At 35.2% G+C, this 20,389-nt stretch overlaps 1 protein-coding gene across 6 annotated transcripts in view; it reads left to right on the forward strand.

Annotated features, from left to right (window-relative positions):
* The window catches only part of LOC128985514 (transcriptional enhancer factor TEF-1-like), a 130,962-nt gene extending 112,818 nt beyond the window's left edge, over nt 1–18,144 (forward strand). For 3 of the 6 annotated variants that reach the window (XM_054405089.1, XM_054405082.1, XM_054405083.1), the window contains exons 4-11: nt 4,858–4,988; nt 6,379–6,537; nt 8,525–8,562; nt 10,577–10,763; nt 11,784–11,846; nt 12,656–12,822; nt 13,417–13,651; nt 14,685–18,144. In XM_054405089.1, the coding sequence (XP_054261064.1) occupies nt 4,858–4,988; nt 6,379–6,537; nt 8,525–8,562; nt 10,577–10,763; nt 11,784–11,846; nt 12,656–12,822; nt 13,417–13,651; nt 14,685–14,798 (1,094 nt within the window). In that variant the 3' untranslated portion in view covers nt 14,799–18,144. The remainder of the gene's footprint in view (nt 1–4,857; nt 4,989–6,378; nt 6,538–8,524; nt 8,563–10,576; nt 10,764–11,783; nt 11,847–12,655; nt 12,823–13,416; nt 13,652–14,684) is intronic. The other 3 variants (XM_054405084.1, XM_054405085.1, XM_054405086.1) reach the window with 3 other exon arrangements.
* The last annotated feature ends 2,245 nt before the right edge of the window (nt 18,145–20,389 follow it).

Raw genomic sequence — 20,389 nt, forward strand, 5'->3', positions numbered from 1 at the left:
TGTACCACATGAAATGGTTGAAATCACTCCACTTTACAGGATTTCCTACGGATTAATAAAAGTAACAGATTACTACAATTTACTGCCCATGTGTTGTTAGAGTATGATTGTCTCCCCGTCTAAAATGTGTTAATAAGCAGGTTAAATTATTTGGAAATACTGAAATACTAAAATACAGAAACACTGATTTGTGTATTTAATATGCATTCAGGTTTTAAGAAAGGGGGAAGCTGATTTTGTGGCCCTAGGGATGTAAAAACCTGCTCGGTCCCCAAATGACGAAGACAGCTGGCATGGCCAGCAAAACGTAACTTTCAGCCACCAATTAACGTGTGTAAAACATCTAAAAACATCATAGAGTGGTGAAAAAGGTATTACTGTATTCTGTTTTGTTTATTTCAGCTTAACTTAACCAATCAATAAGGAAACATGCCACTTTTTACTTTAATGCTGATCTTTGTGTTCCAACATTACATTAATACTACATATAAAGAAAATTCGCTTGGTTTGTCGAACATATATTTTAAGTTTCAATAATCGTTTAGTAGGAGGTGAAAGGTGATGGGGGTCATAGTTGGGGGAGGGTGGGTACCTAGGAGGTGGGGCTTCGCCTCCGTGGATGGAATGAGACTCCTGACACAGGTAGAGCTGAGGATTATAAGGGTTAATCTGGGACCGTGGGCGAATTGAGACTAATTAGGCTACGGGCGAAATAAAACTCGGGCGGAATAGGACATAACCGGTTACTGGTTACTAAGGTCAACAAGCGTTAGTGGTTAGGGGGTGTTTATGTTACTAGTTACTATAAATGAGACGTACGAGGTAGTATAACCAAGCATATACAACATATATGGTGGTTGTGTATGTGGTTTACTCTGGTGGCTAAAAAGGGAAATACATGGATCTGTCTGTGGAGGGGAATTGATTGATTAGATAAGCAGGAGAATGAAAAAGTGGGTAGGTATAGGTGGATTTATTTTATGTGAGATAAAAAGGATTGATACAATAAGGTGGCGAGTACAGTGGACAAATAAAAGGGAGTGGGATGTGTTATGTATGTGGAGATAGAGGTGGATTGTTGAGATAAGAATATGAATGAAAAATATGTAATTAATTAAGTAGGTGGATCCATTTTATGTGTGGAGATAAGGTTGATTGATTAGATAAGGGGGAAAGTATAGTGGATAAATGAGAGATGTGGATATATTATATGTCGAGATAAAGAGGTGAACTGATAAGTATACACATGAAAAATAGGTAATTAATAAAGAAGGTGGATCCATTTTATGTGTGGAGATAAGGATGATTGATAAGATAAGGGGGAGAGTGTAAAATGGATAAATAATAAGATATGTGGATGTATTATTAACGTGTAGATAAGGAGGTGGATTGATAAGATAGACATCCAAATAAATAGGTACTGTAGGTAAATGATAAGAGGGTTAGATCTACTATAGCTGTAAGGGGTGGATCAGGTGAAAATGTATAAATTATCGCAGAGATTGGTCTACTAGTAAGCTGAGACACGAATTTATGTATCGAATCTGTAATTATTCCTGTATTCTGTAACTGTTTTATATCTGTAATTATTACATTACGTACATAATCAATACAAATTAATCAATATAAATTATTTACAAGGGGATATTGACTAGACGACAACAGTAAATATGTTCGTAATGTATCAATAAATAAGAAAACGTTACGTAGAATATTTTAATATCCTTAGAGCAACGCAAATAGTGAAACAAATAAAATTCACATACACGTCATAATATCAACACTTAATTAAATACATTTATTTCAATCAACATAATTTATTATTGTCGAGAAACAACGTTCAACTCAATCATGTACACGTAAACACTGTTCTTTATACCCTTCTCACAGTTCCCCCTCTAATGATGCGCCGAGTAAGCAACCCTTTAGCTGAACGTCTATATAGGAGGGGAGGGGTGGCGGGGGGTTTCTCACATCTTTCTTTTCATTTTCTTGAGCGTTTCCCGCTCGGAGTCACTAATTGCACATTCTTGGCATAGTTTCTGGCCCCGGCCGCTCCCGGACTTATTTTCGCGCCCCCTTCGTCCCCCCACAATAACCCCCTTTCCCGCCCCTCAAACTGTCTCTTTGACAGAAATGATATCGTTATGAGTCTGCGAAGGTTTGTCACAAACGGTAATCGAATAGAGAAGCTCTCTTATATAATTACCCCTCCTTCACCCCCTTTGTTTAGGTTTTGCTTCGACGTTCATCAAAGATGTTTTCCCCGTCGAGTTTATAATCTAATAACGTTTCTACAACTATTTTCGCTCCCTCTGTTATCCAGCATTAATATGTTCTCGCTTTGCCGCCTCAGTGGGTTTTAAAAGCGTTTTGCTCTTGGTTCATTCGTTTGGGGGGTTTTTCTACTGTTTTGTTTGGTTCATAAAGTAATTTTGTTTGGGTATTATAAGTTTTTCAGGTTTTATTTCAAGTCATAATTGTACTCGTAAATGTGTGTTTAATACGTCAAAATGTTGTGTACTTTTATTTCATATAATAACAAACTTTTTGTTGATATATCTTTTAAATGTTTTTTAGAATATTTTAAAACCAACCAAAAAAAGTTTATTGGTATTGATTTAGTTCATTACCTCTACTGTTTTATGATAATTGAGAGTTATATTGATTTAGGGTCTAAAGGAAATATAGTCTTGTATTACATAACATCAACTTGAACTAAGAAGAATTGGTAAAAAGAAATTCTACTCAGAATTGAACTGACAACCTTACGAATTTAAGGCTTGCTTTCACATACCAGCCTCTGCTACAAATTTGTTGAAGTGAGTTGGAATACCACTTTATTTAGGGTATAAAACCGAAATTCTATACTGTGGCTAATTCGATGGGAAAAAATTTGATTGAGCTATCAGCTGTCTTTCCTTAAAGTCCTATATTCCATACTATCCGTGTGCTAAAGTCCTATAATCCATACTGTTCTGTGTGCTAAATTCCTATAATCCTTACTGTCTGTGTGCTAAAGTCCTATAATCCTTACTGACTGCGTGCTAAATTCCTATAATCCTTACTGTCTGTGTGCTAAAGTCCTATAATCCTTACTGACTGTGTGCTAAATTCCTATATTCCATACTATCCGTGTGCTAAAGTCCTATAATCCTTACTGACTGTGTGCTAAAGTCCTATAATCCATACTGTTCTGTTTGCTAAATTCCTATAATCCATACTGTCCATGTGCTAAAGTCCTATAATCCTTACCCTCTGTATGCTAAAGTCCTATAATCCATACTGTCCGTATGCTTAAGTCCTATTAGGCCTATCTACACTGTCTCTGTGCTAAAGTCTTATAATCCATACTGTTTGTGTCCTGAATCCTATAATCCACACAGTCTTTGTGCTAAAGACCTATAATCAATACTGTTCTTTGTGCTAAATTCATATAATCCCTACTGTCTGTGTGCTAAAGTCATATAATCCCTACTGTCTGTGTGCTAAAGTCCTATAATCCATACCCTCTGTATGCTTAAGTCTTATAATCCTTACTCTTCTGTGAGCTTAAGACCTGTAATCCACACTGTCTGTGTACTTAAGTCATATAATCCATACTGCCCGTGTGCTTAAGTCATATAATCCATACTGCCCGTGTGCTTAAGTCATATAATCCATACTGCCCGTGTGCTTAAGTCCTATAATCCATACTGTCCGTGTGCCTAAGTCCTATAATCCAGTGCTCTATAGTCTGAGATGGTTGCATCACACCATGATGTACGATAGCGCACCGTTGTTGCAACTTCTCCGCAGTTGTTCTTGATGACCATTGGCCAACCAGGTTCATTTGTCTCTTAAAGGAAACTGTCTTACACTTTCTCCTCTATGTCTTTAATTAGCGGCAGATCCTGTCTAATTTCCTTTTGCAGGAATATCAACGCCTTTTCAAACCAATTATGTTGAAATGTTAATAGTCGCGATTAGTTAGCTGTAAGTGTTGAGGTTGGGTGAATTAAAAAAGAAATTTACTTCTATAATTTTTAGGCAAAATAATTGGCCTTTTTTAATATTTCAGCCCAATTGTTTCTTAAGTCATAGTAATGTTTCAATCAAACAGGTCCACCCACAGAAAGTATTAAATTTAAAGCTACATTGGTATTACAAATCCTTCTCAAAAACTCTTAAAATTTTGTATTAGTTTGTGTTTATTTTTGTGTATATTTTACCTTTTTACAATTTTTCATCATCACACAATTCCACTCACACCCAGCACCATTTAAGGAGATGTAATCCAGCTTTGATATGTGATATGTGATGAGAGCAAGTAAATTGTGCAATCAGAGCAAGCCATTGTTATTCGTGGTCTTCTCTTCTTACCTTTGTCGGATTGTTTACACCGTATCATTGTCGTAAAAGGTCATCGTGACTTTTCATTCAACACCTCCTAGTCCTTCTCCTACTTGTTTCTTGTACAGTACTTTTAGTAAACATTTTGATCATAAATGCTTATATATTATTACTACACAAAGGTTCTAATACTGATTGCACACATTTCCCAGACATTTTGTTCGTAGGTCTACATGTTTTACCACAAACATTGTTTTTAGGACTCAAAAATGCTTTGTAACTCAAATCCCCATCAAAATGTTGTGTATTATGCTAGGGATCATACCGGTCCTTCCTGCACAGAAAACTACTAAACTAGAAAACACCTAATTTTCACACACCATATTTTTTTTACTAGTCGTATAAGTGATGCTCATAGGTGTATAGGCATAAAGATAATTAGAAATTTTATTGTTCTGATTGTTAACATTTTGTTTCAAAGTAAAATCTTTTTCGGAAACTAATCGTAGGAATTTTTGCTTACAGGACGCAACGAGCTGATCGCACGATACATCAAACTACGCACCGGCAAGACGAGGACCCGCAAACAAGTCAGCTCTCACATCCAGGTGTTGGCGAGGCGCAAACTACGCGAGATACAGGCTAAGCTCAAGGTGGTAAGTCTTCTGTTAGGCGACGGCTAGGTAGCAGATACAGACCACAATTAGCCATGAGACGGACAATGATAAGTATGCGACTAAAAATGTCTATTTTTTCAAAAATAATTGAACAGGTTGGTTCTCCAACAATGTCATTTTTCTTTGTTTGGAAACCAAGAGCATTTGGTAGCCCAGTTTTTAAGATTGGTTTTATATTTCACCATTGATTATGATACATCCAAAGTCGGTAGCGGTTTAAAATTTGAGAAAAAAGTATATTTACAATCCCATTTTTCCTATGGTTTGGAATCACAACAGTCGGAAAACTTATTTAGCTTACTTGTTTTGTCCAAATTTAATGAAAAATCAGAGAGTTGATCATCATTATGTTTTGTAACAAAAAATTTGTTTAAACTGTGTCTGGTATCTAGCTTAGCCACTATTAAATTAGATATGTAAGCTTGAACATTTTGTTAATAATCAGAGTTTATCAATTGCAAGTAGAACCTTATGTTGGTCTGGATAACACGGTTATTATTAAACATTTTTAACCGTATCAGCCGAAAGATAAATAATTACCGTAAAATTTCATAAAGCTGCCCTAGAAGTTGTACATAATTGAATCGTTTTAATGAAATTTAGCAAGAATTGTTTGTGCATCTAAATTTCATAAATAATTAACCTATTGTTGAAAAATTAAAATAAAAAATTTGTAATACAAAGTGACGTTGGACATTAAGAGTTGCTTTGTAAGCGTTAGTAATCAAAAGAGGGATTTAGAATATGCAAACTACAGACATATTTAAATCAAACCAACCAATTCAACAAAATAATACCTATAACGAATTTAATACATTTAGTTGAACAGTAGGGGTGTAGTGTAAGTAGTTAATATGCTCATTGCAGAGTATGTCAGTCTAAAAAAATTTACGTTTAGAAGACATTAATTAATATATGAATCAGAAAGCCAATTTCACCAAACTAGCAAGAAGGATTTGCAAAACTAAAGATCTATTTCCATCATAGCTACATGTTTAAAATCGTCAAAAGTGGAGTCACTTATGTAATATTTAGAGGAACTATAGTGTTTACATACAATGCAAGTGGTAGAGCTTGTTGGAGACTAAACAGTAATCATTTAGTAAAAGGTAGTAGGTGTGATCTGCATAATTATAGACCTGTATCCATCATACCGACAATTTCAAAAATCATTGAAACTTTTTAAAACAATCTAATATTTGTTTGATAGTGGCGTCGTAGTAGTGCTCGAAAATAATTACTTACTAGGAGTTTGCTGGATCTACACAACTATAGACCTATCTCCATCGTGCTGATTTTTTGAAAATATTCTAAATGTTTGCTCGGACGGTATTGGAGTGGTGTGGTGAAAGTGGTGGTGTGTACGTAGGTGGTCCCGCAAGATCATGCAGCCAAGGAGAAGGCCTTGCAGACCATGTCGTCAATGTCTTCGGCGCAGATAGTCAGCGCGACGGCGATTCACAACAAGGCGACGGCCGCGGGGTTGGCGTCACTGGGGCTCGCTTCTCCGGTGTCGTATCCGGGCGCGGTGAGTACCACCACACTCACCACCACCACTAACCTTACCGCTCTGATTAACCCCGCTTAAGCTATTTAACGATAAGGATTTTTTGATAAGTTTTCTTATTTACTAGGGTTTTCGATTATTTTAGTGTGTTTTTTCATTGTTTTGACGTGAAGTTTTACAAAAGAATGTATTTGCCGTTACTAAACGGCTGATCATAAAATGGGAATATAGAAATTAAGTTTTTTTTTCAAGCTTGGAATGTAGCGAGTGAAAAGGAATACATTTATTAGATTACCTTGATTTTTTCCATCTGTAAGTAAGGTTTTTGAACTAGTTTAAACTAAATCTAATACATAAATTAAGTTTCTGAAACTGGGATGATAAAAGAAAATTTATAAATAAATACACTAACTCACATAAGAAAAAAGTTTGAGTTTTTATTACTCCTAAAAGTTAACATCCTGTTGCCATTTCAGTTAGGTAGTTGTACAATAAAAATTAACGTTAAATCGAGGCTCCAACAGTGTAAACATCGTTTCTAATACACCACTTTCAACCGAAATAAACCGAAAGTGCATCTAATTGTCAATTATAGAATCTCTTTAACTGTTAAAATTGGTACTGTTCATATCTTTGTGTTGATAGGTAAGCAAAATACTTTGTTAGCAGTTTAGAATAGTGATGAAAATGAGTAGATGTGTCAAAAAAAAAAAAAAATACAGGTAGTCCTGATAAAATTAAATTTTGTAAAAAAATGTCAAACTTACAATTACTTCAAACAAATTTTTAACAATAGGCCTAGTAAATTATTTGCTATAAAGCATGTTAACAAGTTTTCCATGACGTATAAATTCAAAACAATTGTTACAGTAAAAACAATCTTTAAAGATTGCAGTCTACAAAATAAGCATTTACAATAAATAAAAAAAAAATCTCTTATTTTCATCGAAGAAGTTTTACATTTGAGATAAATACTCTATTAGATACAGAAGAAATTCACAAATACAGTATAATCAAAAGAAATATTCTGAGAACGTTCTAAATAAAAGAACAGTTGTTGTTCTGCGTGAAATGTAAAGGAAAATGAAAACATTCCCTCTCTGCACTCTTGGAATTTTTAGTCCTTTTATAATTTTGTCTCAATTCATAATTTCTACCTCGAAATCAAAGAAATAAAGACTTTGTGTTTTGAATTTCTTAAGTTTATTAGTTTTCTCTATCCGCCGATAACTGTAAATAGAGTTAAATTTTAAACAAAGGAAACCGTAGCAGTTTATAAAAGTTCGATTCGTTTAAAGATTCAATATAATTAAATTATTTTAGGTCTAAAAAATATGTACAATTTACCTCAAAGTTCCATGTTAGTGATGGTTACCAAATAAATAATGTTTTCCTACAGTTACCTAACAATGTACATGTTCTCTCACTGATTTGAGAAAGCAAAGTGGCCAATTCGCTCATCAGTGAGACAATGTTAACATTGTCTCACTCTAATTACTTTGTCTCACTCCAGATTTGCAACGTGAAGGCACGAAATAGTGAGCGCATAACATGCAGGCAATGTCGTATGCACGCGAAATACGTTGGCAGCACTGGCTGTAAATCAGCTGGTCAGCTGTTGTACTGTTGTATTTGTCACTTCACATTAAATGTTATATTAAAAGTTCACTTCTGTGTAAAATAGGTTATGTTTCTTCACCAATTTATTTGTTTTATGGTAACTGTAGGAAAAGTATAATGTGCAACTCGAGTTCAAAGTACAATTGCCTCACTCGAGAAACCATTCCTCACTACTCGCCTACGGCTCGTGAGTAAGGATTTCTCTCGAGTGAGTCAATTGCTCACTTTTCTCACTAGTTGCACAAATAACTATTGCTTGGGTAAAAATTTGGCTTGGAAATAATTACTGTAGTTGGTAATTAAAAATTAACATTATTTCTAATATATATGCCAAAAATTCAAATATTAAAATCATGCTTTACTTACATTTATTTTTTACTTGTTTCAGTTCTGGCAACCTGGATTGCAGCCTGGTACATCACAAGAGTAAGTTTCTTTCATCACACATTTTAGCTCAATTCAAAATAAGGATCAGCTGTTTACAACTAACATTTAAACTAGCCTATATAAGGAAAGTTGGTCGGTATCAGTGTATCGTTGAAAGCAAATTATAAAAAATCAAAACACTACGAGGTCGAAGCCCTAAAGGACCTTTTTAATAACCATTCGTCACTCCACTACACCAAGCTTTAAAATGACACCACAGTTGTAAAAATCTGTTAAGAAGGACAGGCCAGCTTTTATAAACGGGCAGACTGGGCATATGCCCAGGGGCGTCGGTGGCTTGGGGGCACCCAGCGGGGCCCCCCAGCACTGCCCGCCAGCACCAGGAAAAAAGGGGGGGTTGCTGCTCTAGGGTTTGCCCAGGGCTCCACTGACCCTTAACGCGGCCCTCAAGAAGGACCACTGTAAAAGGGATGTAACGGAAAACCCTTTTTGCATTAAGTATATAGATTAGTTACTCATCCGTTAGGTTACATCAGTTTAAGAATCGGAGAAACACTTGCTCTATTGACGGAGCTTCAGTCAATGAAGTAATGCATATTTCATGGAGCCTCATGCATTTAACAGCTGTTTGTTTACTTGTTATCCAATTCCGATTCCGCTTCATTTATCACTGCAGAGTTTCTCAATGGCTTTGCTTCCTTCCGCATATTTTTCACCCGGAAACCTTAGTCTTGTTTATGCAACGGTATTCCCTCGCACTTCCTCTTGGAGAAAAATGGTAGAAAGCTTCTTCTTTTGAATTTTAAAAGATGTGTTTGGGTTCCGATTGGAATGCTTGTTAAATTGTTTAGGTTGCTATTGTTCTTAAGTGGGCAGGTTCAAGTTACCTGCCTTAGGTATCTCAGAATACATTAGAGGCAGGTAACCTGCTACGTAACCTGCCTTGCCTACTGGCCCTCGTGCAAAAACGGTTTTAAAGCTTACTCTAATTTACTTGTCGCCACTTCCATTTATAACAAAGCACTGTAGAAGATTTTCTAGACATCCTTAGGCTATGAAACGTAAAAAAACAAAAAATACTGCATAATGTACAACAAAGCTGTAAATTAATTTTATAAATTTGAAAATTACTGTACTGAAATCTCTTTTTGTATAATAAATATCTAATGGAAATCAAATCAAATCTCGTTGTTGTCTTTCCGATCTGTTCTCAATTCATTTTTTATTCCTCTGCATCGACATTTCATCATTAAAATTTAATCTAAACTAAAAAAAACATATTATAAAAGAAATTGGTGAATCAATAATAGTTTTCGAAACAACCTCTAATGTGAAAAAGTTTGAAATCCAAAATTCCAATGTTTTTTTTTTTCAAAAATAAATCAAATTCTACCGCGATATTTCGTACACATACACAGTATTTATACATAAAATTAACAGTTTTCACTTTTACGTTTACGTTGAGGATAAGTAAAAGTCTCTCAGATCAGTAGACTAAAGGGGGCGTGGTCACAGCGGTCTCGGTGACTTACGACATCAGATAGCCGAATGATTTATCTTTGCTCCTCTTCTATTTACGCTGCATTAATTTTACTTTTCCATACGTTTTCTGTTCCATTTCTTTTGTTAACACATTTTCCCAACATGTTCAAGTTACTCAAGTCATCTTACTTCTTGGAGTGTTCATTGTTTTATTTACATTGATACACATTATTTCAGGCAATTCATTATTGGGTCGTTACATTACATGATAAATAGTTGGTTTCGAACTTAGAAGGGAGGGGGTTCAAGGGACTGGTCCTGTGCCCTACCACAAGAACAACTCGTTTCCCACAACTGACGTCCAAAACAAATTTTGAAAATATTGGCGATAACGTTGATAAAATTCTGTATTTTATTGAATCTGTTGAACCATATTTTATTATTGTAAGTTTTGAGAGTTATTTTACTCTACGTGGTTTAGTCCCTGAAATAAAAGAAACATCACTTGCCATCGTCAGCTCATATGTTTAAAACATTGAACGAGATTACTGAATGTGATGTTTGTTTACAGTGTGAAGCCCTTCGCCCAAGGTGGGTACCCAGGCAAGCCGTCGACGGCCGTGTCAGGAGCTGTGGTGGGGGGAGGCGACTTACAGGCCCCGCCACCTCCGCCATGGGAAGGCCGCGCCATCGCAACACACAAACTCAGGCTGGTCGAGTTCTCCGCCTTCATGGAGCAATCGCGGGAGCCTGACACGGTAATACTCACTAATTTATATGATAAGCTATGAAACTGAACTAAACTTGAAAATAACAATTATCACAGTGAATTTTGTGTTTTATCTAAAAAACGGAAGAGCCAATTCTGGCCTTGATACTTCCTGACTTTGGATTCAATACTGGTTAGGCCTACAGAATCTTCGCACCCACTTTTTGTGATAACAATAGAAATGTAAAATTAAAAACTTAGCTTGGCTCGAATATTGAGCCAATTGTACTCCTCTAGTATATTAACTTGGTCAGAATCAGGAATCAGAATTTTATTGTACGTGACCAGCTGGCGTCTGTCAACTACTTGTGGGAGCATTTCTGCGGTGTCCCTAAACTGCTCTATTTGTGTTTGGGATCCGCTAAAACACAGAGAAGTAACGGACAAAGGAAACTTTCTTATGGGGCGACCATGCGCTTTCAGCTATAGTATGTTGTGCCAGTAATATACTTGTGAAGAGCCCGTGCGGCGAGTACTGTGCGGAAATTCCTATCACACAGGGCACAGGGTCTTTTAATGTGAGCGTTATAATACGTAAGGGCAAGGGGGGTGGTGTTGGACTTTGCTGTAGACACCAGTACTAGTCACCATTGAAAATTACATTGATAATTATTAATACAATACATTAATACATACAAAGCATTAATAACCATTAATATTACATGATTAATACGTAAGGAAGAGGGGGGTGGTAATGGACTTTGCTCTAGACACCAGTGCTAGTCACCATTTAAGCGTACCACTGAATGTTCCTGTACTTTACTACTCTGTGGCTACATCGCTTCAATTTCAACTGCACTCGACTTACGACCATTGAACGTCACAAAAAATTTGCAAATATAACCCTGAAAAAATTCTAGCTCAACCATGTTATATTTCAATAATATATTTACCACTAGATGTCTATCTTCTGAAAGCCAATGTTTGATGTTAATCTTTGATATAAATATTCACTTGTTGATTTATCATATTGTTTTATTGACTACTGATTGAAACATCTGGTTTTCAGTACCACAAACACCTGTTCGTCCACATAGGCGGTTCAGCCTCGTACACAGATCCGTTGCTAGAGGTAAGTTCTCATAGAATAAAAATCTCAATCTGTGAAATCTTCAATCACTATTTATGGTTCTGTTTCAATCATGTCGTCAAATAAAATTCACTATAGGAACATATATCAGTTTCAGCGTGTTTCAATTTGTTTTAATTCAATACTCTAAGACAGGGACACTCACTTTTTTCTGTTTACTATGTTGTAATTGTGAAAACGTTCGTCTTTGATTAAATTATTAAAATTGCAAATAAAAATTAAACACTTCATAATGAACAATGTAGACAGAGTAGAAATATTTAGTCCCTTAAAAATCCCTCTAAAAGAAGTTGTTTGTTATGGATTTTTCGTGATTCTTAGATTTATATTATGAATTTTAAAAACTGAATCTATCTCTAAAGCCACATTTAAATGAGGCCAGCATACAGGTCTCTTGTGTATTCCGTGTTGCCTGAAGTAGGTAACCTGCCTGCCAACTAGTTTCTTGTAAACAAGGCTTAAGCTGTTGCCACACAATTTAATACTATACTGTATTACCGAGGCAAACAGGGTATAATATGCTGTTAATTGAGACTTTCATTATTAAAATTTTTAGAGTTTATTTGAAAATGACGTGTTGGCAAGACTGATTTAGATAGTTCAAATTATTGCCAATTTTAAACTACTAGTTTACTTCTTTCCCCCGAAGAAGCCCCTTGTATAGGCGAAATTTCAAGTTTGTTATGTTGTGAACTTTTGCAGTTTCAAATATCTGGAACTCTTTTCTTAGGTTAGTTAGTTGTGTATCCTTCTTCCTTAACGTATTGGAGTTCATTTTCTATTTCTTACAGCCCGTAGACGTGAGACAGATCTACGACAAGTTCCCGGAGAAGAAAGGCGGTCTCAAAGAGTTGTATGACAAAGGCCCGCAGAGTGCGTTCTTCCTCGTCAAGTTCTGGGCCGACCTCAACACCAACATACAGGACGAGGCGGGGGCTTTCTACGGAGTCACTAGCCAGTGAGTAGCGCAAGTATGATAGAAATATAGAATTCCCCGAATGACACGTCTATCATCCAAAAACCTAGAAACAATCAGCGTTTTTCTGTTTCCCTGATTAGAATTTTACTAAAATATTCCATTAGCTAGTTACGTTACAATTGTTTTGTATTTAAGTATCATAACTTTTTTCCCCAACAGGAAGTTTGAATTAAACAGGCATTCAGAACAGCGAGAGTCTGATTGTAGTGCTAAAGCTTTTAAGGTTATGTTATTTGCTTACTGGTTGTTAACTAACGTACCGTGTCCACAGCTGTGATTAGTGTAGAAACGAAAACTGTAAAATTAGCTGATTAGCAAGTGGGAATGATCCATCCCAGTCTAGAACGATGAGCTATATCCATGCAGTGGTAGGGAAAGTAATATTCCCTATAATTCTGTAATATTTTGTATAGTTCGGCCGCTTAGAAAACGACCTGCGCGCTAATGCTAAACCAATGCTGGAGGAGGTCGCTTTCTAAGCGGCCGAACTATAGTAGGTAAATAATTATTAATATTGATTATTTATTTAATATTATATTATTATTGATTGATTGATATATTCCTCTTTTACAGATACGAAAGCAACGAGAACATGACCATCACGTGTTCGACAAAAGTGTGTTCGTTCGGGAAACAAGTGGTGGAGAAGGTAGAGACGGAATACGCTCGGTTCGAGAACGGAAGATTTGTCTACAGGATTCATAGATCTCCGATGTGCGAGTACATGATCAACTTCATACTCAAGTTGAAGCATTTGCCGGAGAAATACATGATGAACTCCGTCCTGGAAAACTTTACCATTCTACAGGTAATGTGCAAACACTACTCGTATTTATTCTTTGCTTTATGTCGTGGACTATTGATGGAACTAGATATTCCATCCCCGTGTTAAAGTTGTTGTCAGTTTTTATTAAAATGGATGTAGTTGGATTGAGCTGATGTAAACAACTTTTTTCTGTCGATTGTGCAAGCTTTTTAACCAAGTCAAACTGATAGAATGACTTATTTGTTAAGACATAGCATCGTTTATCTCAGTTCTACTAGCTCTAGCTCAGTGTCAAAAAATAAAAAAACATATTCATCTACTTTCTTTTCTTATAAGAAACTGCCAACAGCTGGTTCATATAGATAGGATGTCTGCTTTAATATCCAATGATAAATGCTAAAGTGTAAAATCATCCCACATGGAAATAGCAAATGGTCTCGCGGTACTTGATCATCTGGAAGGTTAGTTGATTGGTCAGATTGTCTAGACCGAACTACCATATCTAGGTAGTGACGTTTAAGATGTTGAATTGTATCGTATGAAGCTGGGCTCATGCAACGCATCTGAAACGTTGGCAACAGTGTTTCCATACAAAAGATTTTTATCCTGACGGAAAAACATGTGTGGGATTAAAACGGGATGCGTGGTGAAATGGGATTTTCGGGATTCTGTTGTCTGTTTTTTCTTTTATAATGCTTTTATGATAAAAACTTACACCAATTGACCAAAATATTTAAGCACTACTGTGCTTGAATAATTGCTCTTTTAAAAGTTTTAAAAGAGCTATTTAAACATAATACAGTAAAATTTTACTCTATAACGAGGCATACTAGTGGGATAAAACAGGATTTCTCGTTGTATTGAAGCTGAATAAAACGGCATTTTCTCAACCTGGTAAGCGGGATTTTTGGTTTTGTCTTGGGTATACACTGGTTGGGTATTTTCAGTGTGTGTTCAAGCAGTTTTTAAAAGACCTAGATTCCACCACTTTAACCCTGAAACTGAATGAAATTTCCTACTTTGTACTTTAAGACTAATGATCAACAACACATGACTTACGTTTGACCTTTCACAGGTGGTGACAAACAGAGAAACACAGGAGACGTTGCTCTGCACGGCCTACGTGTTTGAAGTGTCCACTTCCGAACACGGAGCGCAGCATCACATATACAGATTAATAAAAGACTAGGCAGCGGCCCCCCTACCCCCCACAGTGCCTACGGTGCGTCGGCCGCCGCCCGCTCTGCTGCCGCTCACCTGGCCTCGTCAAGGCTCCGCCGCCGCTCAGTCCGGAGCTAGCTGAGCGTCGTGCGGAAGGCTAGAAGAGCGGAAGCTGTCACGCACCGCCTTGTATATAACGTGTACATACAGTGTGCAACGCAATCATTTGATCTCCTCTTTAGTCAGACTGACTACAGTTTTGAGTATTGTTTTGTATTCACATTACCGTTTAGAATCGCCTGTACTTATTGTTTTTCTTATTGAGTTTTATTCTTCGTTTTGGGTAGACTCGTGGGGAATATGCTTGTGGATTTCTCGTTTTTGCGATTCGCATTGTGATTACAAAATCTTAAAGATGTTTAAAATTTTTTGAGGTTCAAATTTTGCTACGAATTAAAAAAAATACTTTATTACTTATAGTTTTGTGACAAAATGTAGATAGTTTTTTCCACAGGTGTATTCCGGATCTGTGAATACATGAGTACCTAAAATTATAAATTGTAAAATAGTTTTAAAAATTGATGAAGAATCGAAATATAAGAAAATGTATAAACAAATATCTTCTGTGAAGATCTAGATTTACCAGGCACAAGATTCGTCATCCGCCATTTCGCTTGGGTCATGGCAGACGGTGCTTATCAATATTTTTGCTTTTAACCTTTTTGTTTGTGAAATGATTTTTTTCAAGCAGGTCTCTTCTGCCATGCATTTGATGTAACCGCAACTTTTATTTTGCCACATTTGCAAAATTGGCCTTTTGCAAATATTTTTAAGAAGGTTCTTTAACTTGTGTTTTAAAGAAATATGAAATTCTCATCATATTTTGGTGCCCTGAAATTTCAGACATATCAATTCGTTAATTCATCTAACTACAAATAAATTATAACGAGTTTTCAAAACAAATCTACTTACTAATCAAGTGAAATATCTTAGTAACATGTAGCTACTTAACTATTTTTGATTATTCAGAAATATCAAAATAGGTTACCTTAAGCATACCCAACCATTGTATTTTAGATTACGAATTTCAAAAGGTTATTGTGACAATAAATTGTACAAGCATTTAGCGTAGATTGAGAACATTGTATACAGCTTAGATTTATTTACCATATTTTTTTATACCGTAGTGTCACACCTGTCGATGACTCAAGTCAGTGCCTTCCAAATCTTCCAATGCCACACTCATAGTGATCATTAATTTATTGTAGATTAGTATTTGGTTTTTTTAACCCATAGCTTTAATTGTTATTTTTGTACTTTCTCGCGTTTAAGATAAATGATATTTATAGATTATAGTACAGAAATTATATCAAATATATAGCGTTAGGATTTAATTTTATTGTACATACAGAGTCTTTACTTAAGTGTCAGATGTGTTTTTTTTTCTTGATTTATTTCAGAAGTTTTTTTATTGTTTGAAAGTGGTGTTCCAAAGATATTTTGGTTCTCTTTTTTTTACTTTACCAGACCTGATATTGTATCTTCAATACCAGACACAATATTGTAGTTTGAAAATTAAATAATTGACCAGTAAACTATTTAGTTTTAGATTCTTGATTTACTTGTTTCCCTAATCGAAAAAAATGTAATCTTTAACCAAGTTCAATTAACGTAGAAACATAATTCTTACTTTTGTATACTCTCTTCCCTATAATCAAACTGAAGTATTTTCTAAGATCTCATAAATGATAATTATTTAGGTTAGATAACTTAAATATAAATTTTGACTGACAATTTTTTACCAATCAAAAAGTTAACAAATCTTAGAATATTACCAAAATTATGTACATTGGCCACTCTTTCCGTAGTTAACGTTTTCAGTAGTTGACCTGGAGTCTTAAGTTTTGCATACATTTTTTGAACTTATAATATGTTTTTAAAGGATTATTGACAATCAGTTTCTTTGTTCCTCTTTACAAATTATTGCTTTGCTTGGCTTGTTCAATGGAAATCAATTGAGGTTTAACCTTACTATAGCGATTTGTGTACCGTATTTTTTACAGAAGTTTTGTATCAATGAAAAGTTATCAAATAAAATTTAACAATAATCAGGAGTGTAATTCAAACATGTTGTATTGTTCACCTTTATACCTATAAAAATGATTAGTATAATTTAAATACCTAAACTTAAGCTTAAAGTGAAAGATAACAGGTAACGCTGTCCAATTTATTATATTTATTTACCTAGTTTGAATGATAAATTTATTCGTCTAAATTTGAAATCACAAGTCTATAAAAAATTCTACATTTTCCACTTCCAGCGTCCAAAAAAAAAATATTTGGCAAAAAAATAAACCTATTGAAGTGCTTTTTGTGCAAAATATATGAGACTTATTACACTTTTATCATAGCAATTTCAAAACTTAAAGGCCTTTTCACACCGGCGTACTGGACGTACTGTACGTATGGTACGTTTGGTACGGCCAGTACGCGGTCCTTTCACACCGCACAGAAACTTCCAAAACGTACACTTGTTCGTTTGCAGTCAGACAAGTAACACTGGCTGAGCACGTGGTTTTGAAGTGTTCACTGCGCATGCGCAAGCCCATGTACGTTTTAGAAAAATCGCTCTCTGAGCGATTCACACAAAACCATCGTGTACGTACTGGACGTTCAGTACGTTCTGTACGCGCGGTGTGAACGAGCTCATATGATAACATGGGCAGCGATTTGTTGAAAAAATTCTTACTAAACGTACAGTACGTCCAGTACGCCGGTGTAAAAAGGCCTTCATGTAAACAAATATCAACAAACCACCACTTTTACCACAATCCATTTTGCTATTTCAAAGCATAGCAATATTACTTAAAACCAACCAAAAGTATAAATGTGTGTGTTATATATGATGTAACATAACGTATATCTATGTTGTATTTTTTATTTTGAGCCGAAGCTCGATTGATATAGTTTATTACTTGTTTTGTTATTTTAAAATGTTTGTGATCTAAATATCTATCGCATATAGGTTTATCTTACACGTTTGAGTGTGGCATGACGCGACTAATGTCGTCGTCTAACGATGTTTAGTATTATTAACTCGGTTAAGCAAATGACCAAGATCCTTAGTTAGACTTTACCCTTCTTTGGTTCTTTTGTATAAATATTTTATAGATTTATCCCTAATGATTTTACGTATAAGTTAAGGTTTAAGCGATATCATTTCAAATAATTTTATTGCTTTTTAAAGACTTTTCTATGTTAACGAGTTGTTTTTATTTTGCCATATCTCGTTTGTCATCTAGACGTAGAACCTTGTGACCACTGGAGGAACTTTACACTTGTCCATTTATACAAAAATAAAAACACTCAAATTATTTGTTGTTTTACTCATCCATGCACTTTGCTTTTACTAGGCAAAAATAAATTTCAGAGCTGAGTTTTAATAATTACTCAATCATTTCATTTTGTGTACATATTTCTAGTCTAATGCAGAATTGAGTGATGTGATCTGTGTAGCTTTTGACTGACTAAGATCAGCTGTTTTGTTAGTCGAATGAATGAATGAATGATATTATTGGCACAAAACGTACAGAATATTACAGGATGTATGTACAGGTGCTTCGTCATAAATAAAATTGTCCTTATAGAAGTTGTTTCTTTCCTTCTAGGTTTTTAATACATTTGAAAATCGTTAACAAAAAGTATACTATGTTTATAAATACTAATAAAATTCAACAGTTTAATATACCAAAGGGAAAATTTAACAGTAACTATAACAGAGGATAAAACTAAGCTTACAACTATTTAACATGGTCTTAATTTAAATAAACAATATAAAACATTTGAGTATCAACAAGGTTTTAAAGCAGTTTTTTTCAGTCCAGTAGTCAGAACCATTACTTTATTAAAAGAGTTACGATCAAGAACAGCTGGGTTCTGACTTTGACTAGTTAGAACTACTCCATTCACAAAATTTATGCGGTTTGAGGAGAAGTTCCCCCAGTACCTTTTTTGCTTAATTTGGTGCAGCTGATTTATGTTTTGGCAAACCCCAGCTGTTATATTATTTCAAATGTGGAGTGGGTAGATTTCTTACCCTAAAACCACCAACATTTTGTGAACGGAGTATGGTCGTTCTATTCTTATGTTTATTTATTCGTTCATAACATTGGGTCTACTGGCCGAACAGTACTCTATTTTAATACTGCAGTATGGGAAAGGAAGTCTCTAGATTCCTAGAAAAAATCAGATAGATAACAGAGAAGTAAAGGTACATAGGAAATAATCAATGACACTTTTAACACGTTGGGTGCTGATGACGGGAATTCCCGCAATTGCTTAACATTGAAATAAATGCAACTTTTATGTTCAAACATGTCGACAGCACAAATAGTGTTAAGTGATGTCAAGAGCAAAGTCCAACACCCCCCTCGCCATCATGTACCATGCGCTACAACACTCTCTGTAGAGGAAGATCCCAACAGTGCTGACTGCTTATACAGGGTGAGGCAATGAGAGCACCCCAATTTTCTTTCTCACACATTAGTAAAGCAACAATGAATGAACAGCTGTGCTTATAATACCAATTAAACTATGCCATTTTAGTAAACATTGTGCATGAGGCTGCTCTGACATTTTGATGTGGAAACCTATTTTAAAAAAAGATTATTGAGCAAAAAGATTGTCTGAACCAGATTCCATACTTGGTCAATATGGCACTGATCCAGATCGGAAAAGGAATGGAACCTGGGTAAAATTATTTAGGATAGCAGCTTAAACCCTAAAAATAATCGGTGGGTTACGTAAAACTCTTTTTACTCCAGCAAAAGTTGAAAGAGTGTGAGTCGCAGTAACTCAACGTCCAAAGAGGAAACTTTCGTCTTCGAAAACTTTACGTTTGCTTTTAGCGAATTTCCCTATAGGGAAGTAGCTATTACCGTAGGTGGCATGGTAAGACCTGGGCCCAGGACCGATTTACTGTTTCATTTTGATATTCCCAGAGGCCAAAAACACCATACGTTCACATTTTTATATATATATATGTGTCCGTGAACACGATAACTTGAGTAATTTTTGTCCAACTTTGATTAAATTTGGTCGGACCATGGGAACAGGGGTTTTTTACAAGGGGGTTTTATGGGTAAAAATTGTTTTTTTTCTAATTTTTGACCCTCTAAACACAAAATTTCCCAATTTTTCTCCAGACCTTTTTAAAGAGCTTAAAAAAAGAAATAATTTAGTATATCAAAGTGTTTTTGTACAATTATTGGTTACGGATAAAATTCAAAAAATTGTTATTTTAAAATTCCCATGTTATTCTTATGTGGAATATTGTAAAATGTAGTTTGCTTGTTTATGGATATGCTTTGATCAAACTTGGTAAATTTATTTATTTTATACTAAGTTTAAAACTTTTTACTAAAAAACACACTTTTTTATCCTCTCTCCCTCTCTGTAGCAGCAAGCCTAGATACTCATAAGACTTAAGTTAAATACATTTAATTGAAAATCAATTCAGGCAAATGGAAATTCGCTTAGTCGGCAGGTTTGCTGCAGCGGGAGTATTTTATTCTTTGGGGGTTATTCCGATAAGCTACTTGAAGTTAAACGTTTTTCAAA

The sequence above is a fragment of the Macrosteles quadrilineatus genome, unplaced genomic scaffold, assembly GCF_028750875.1.
Source record: "Macrosteles quadrilineatus isolate MER2022 unplaced genomic scaffold, UCM_ALF_1.0 Scaffold_2__2_contigs__length_208266976, whole genome shotgun sequence".
NCBI classification, from domain to species: Eukaryota; Metazoa; Arthropoda; class Insecta; order Hemiptera; family Cicadellidae; genus Macrosteles; species Macrosteles quadrilineatus.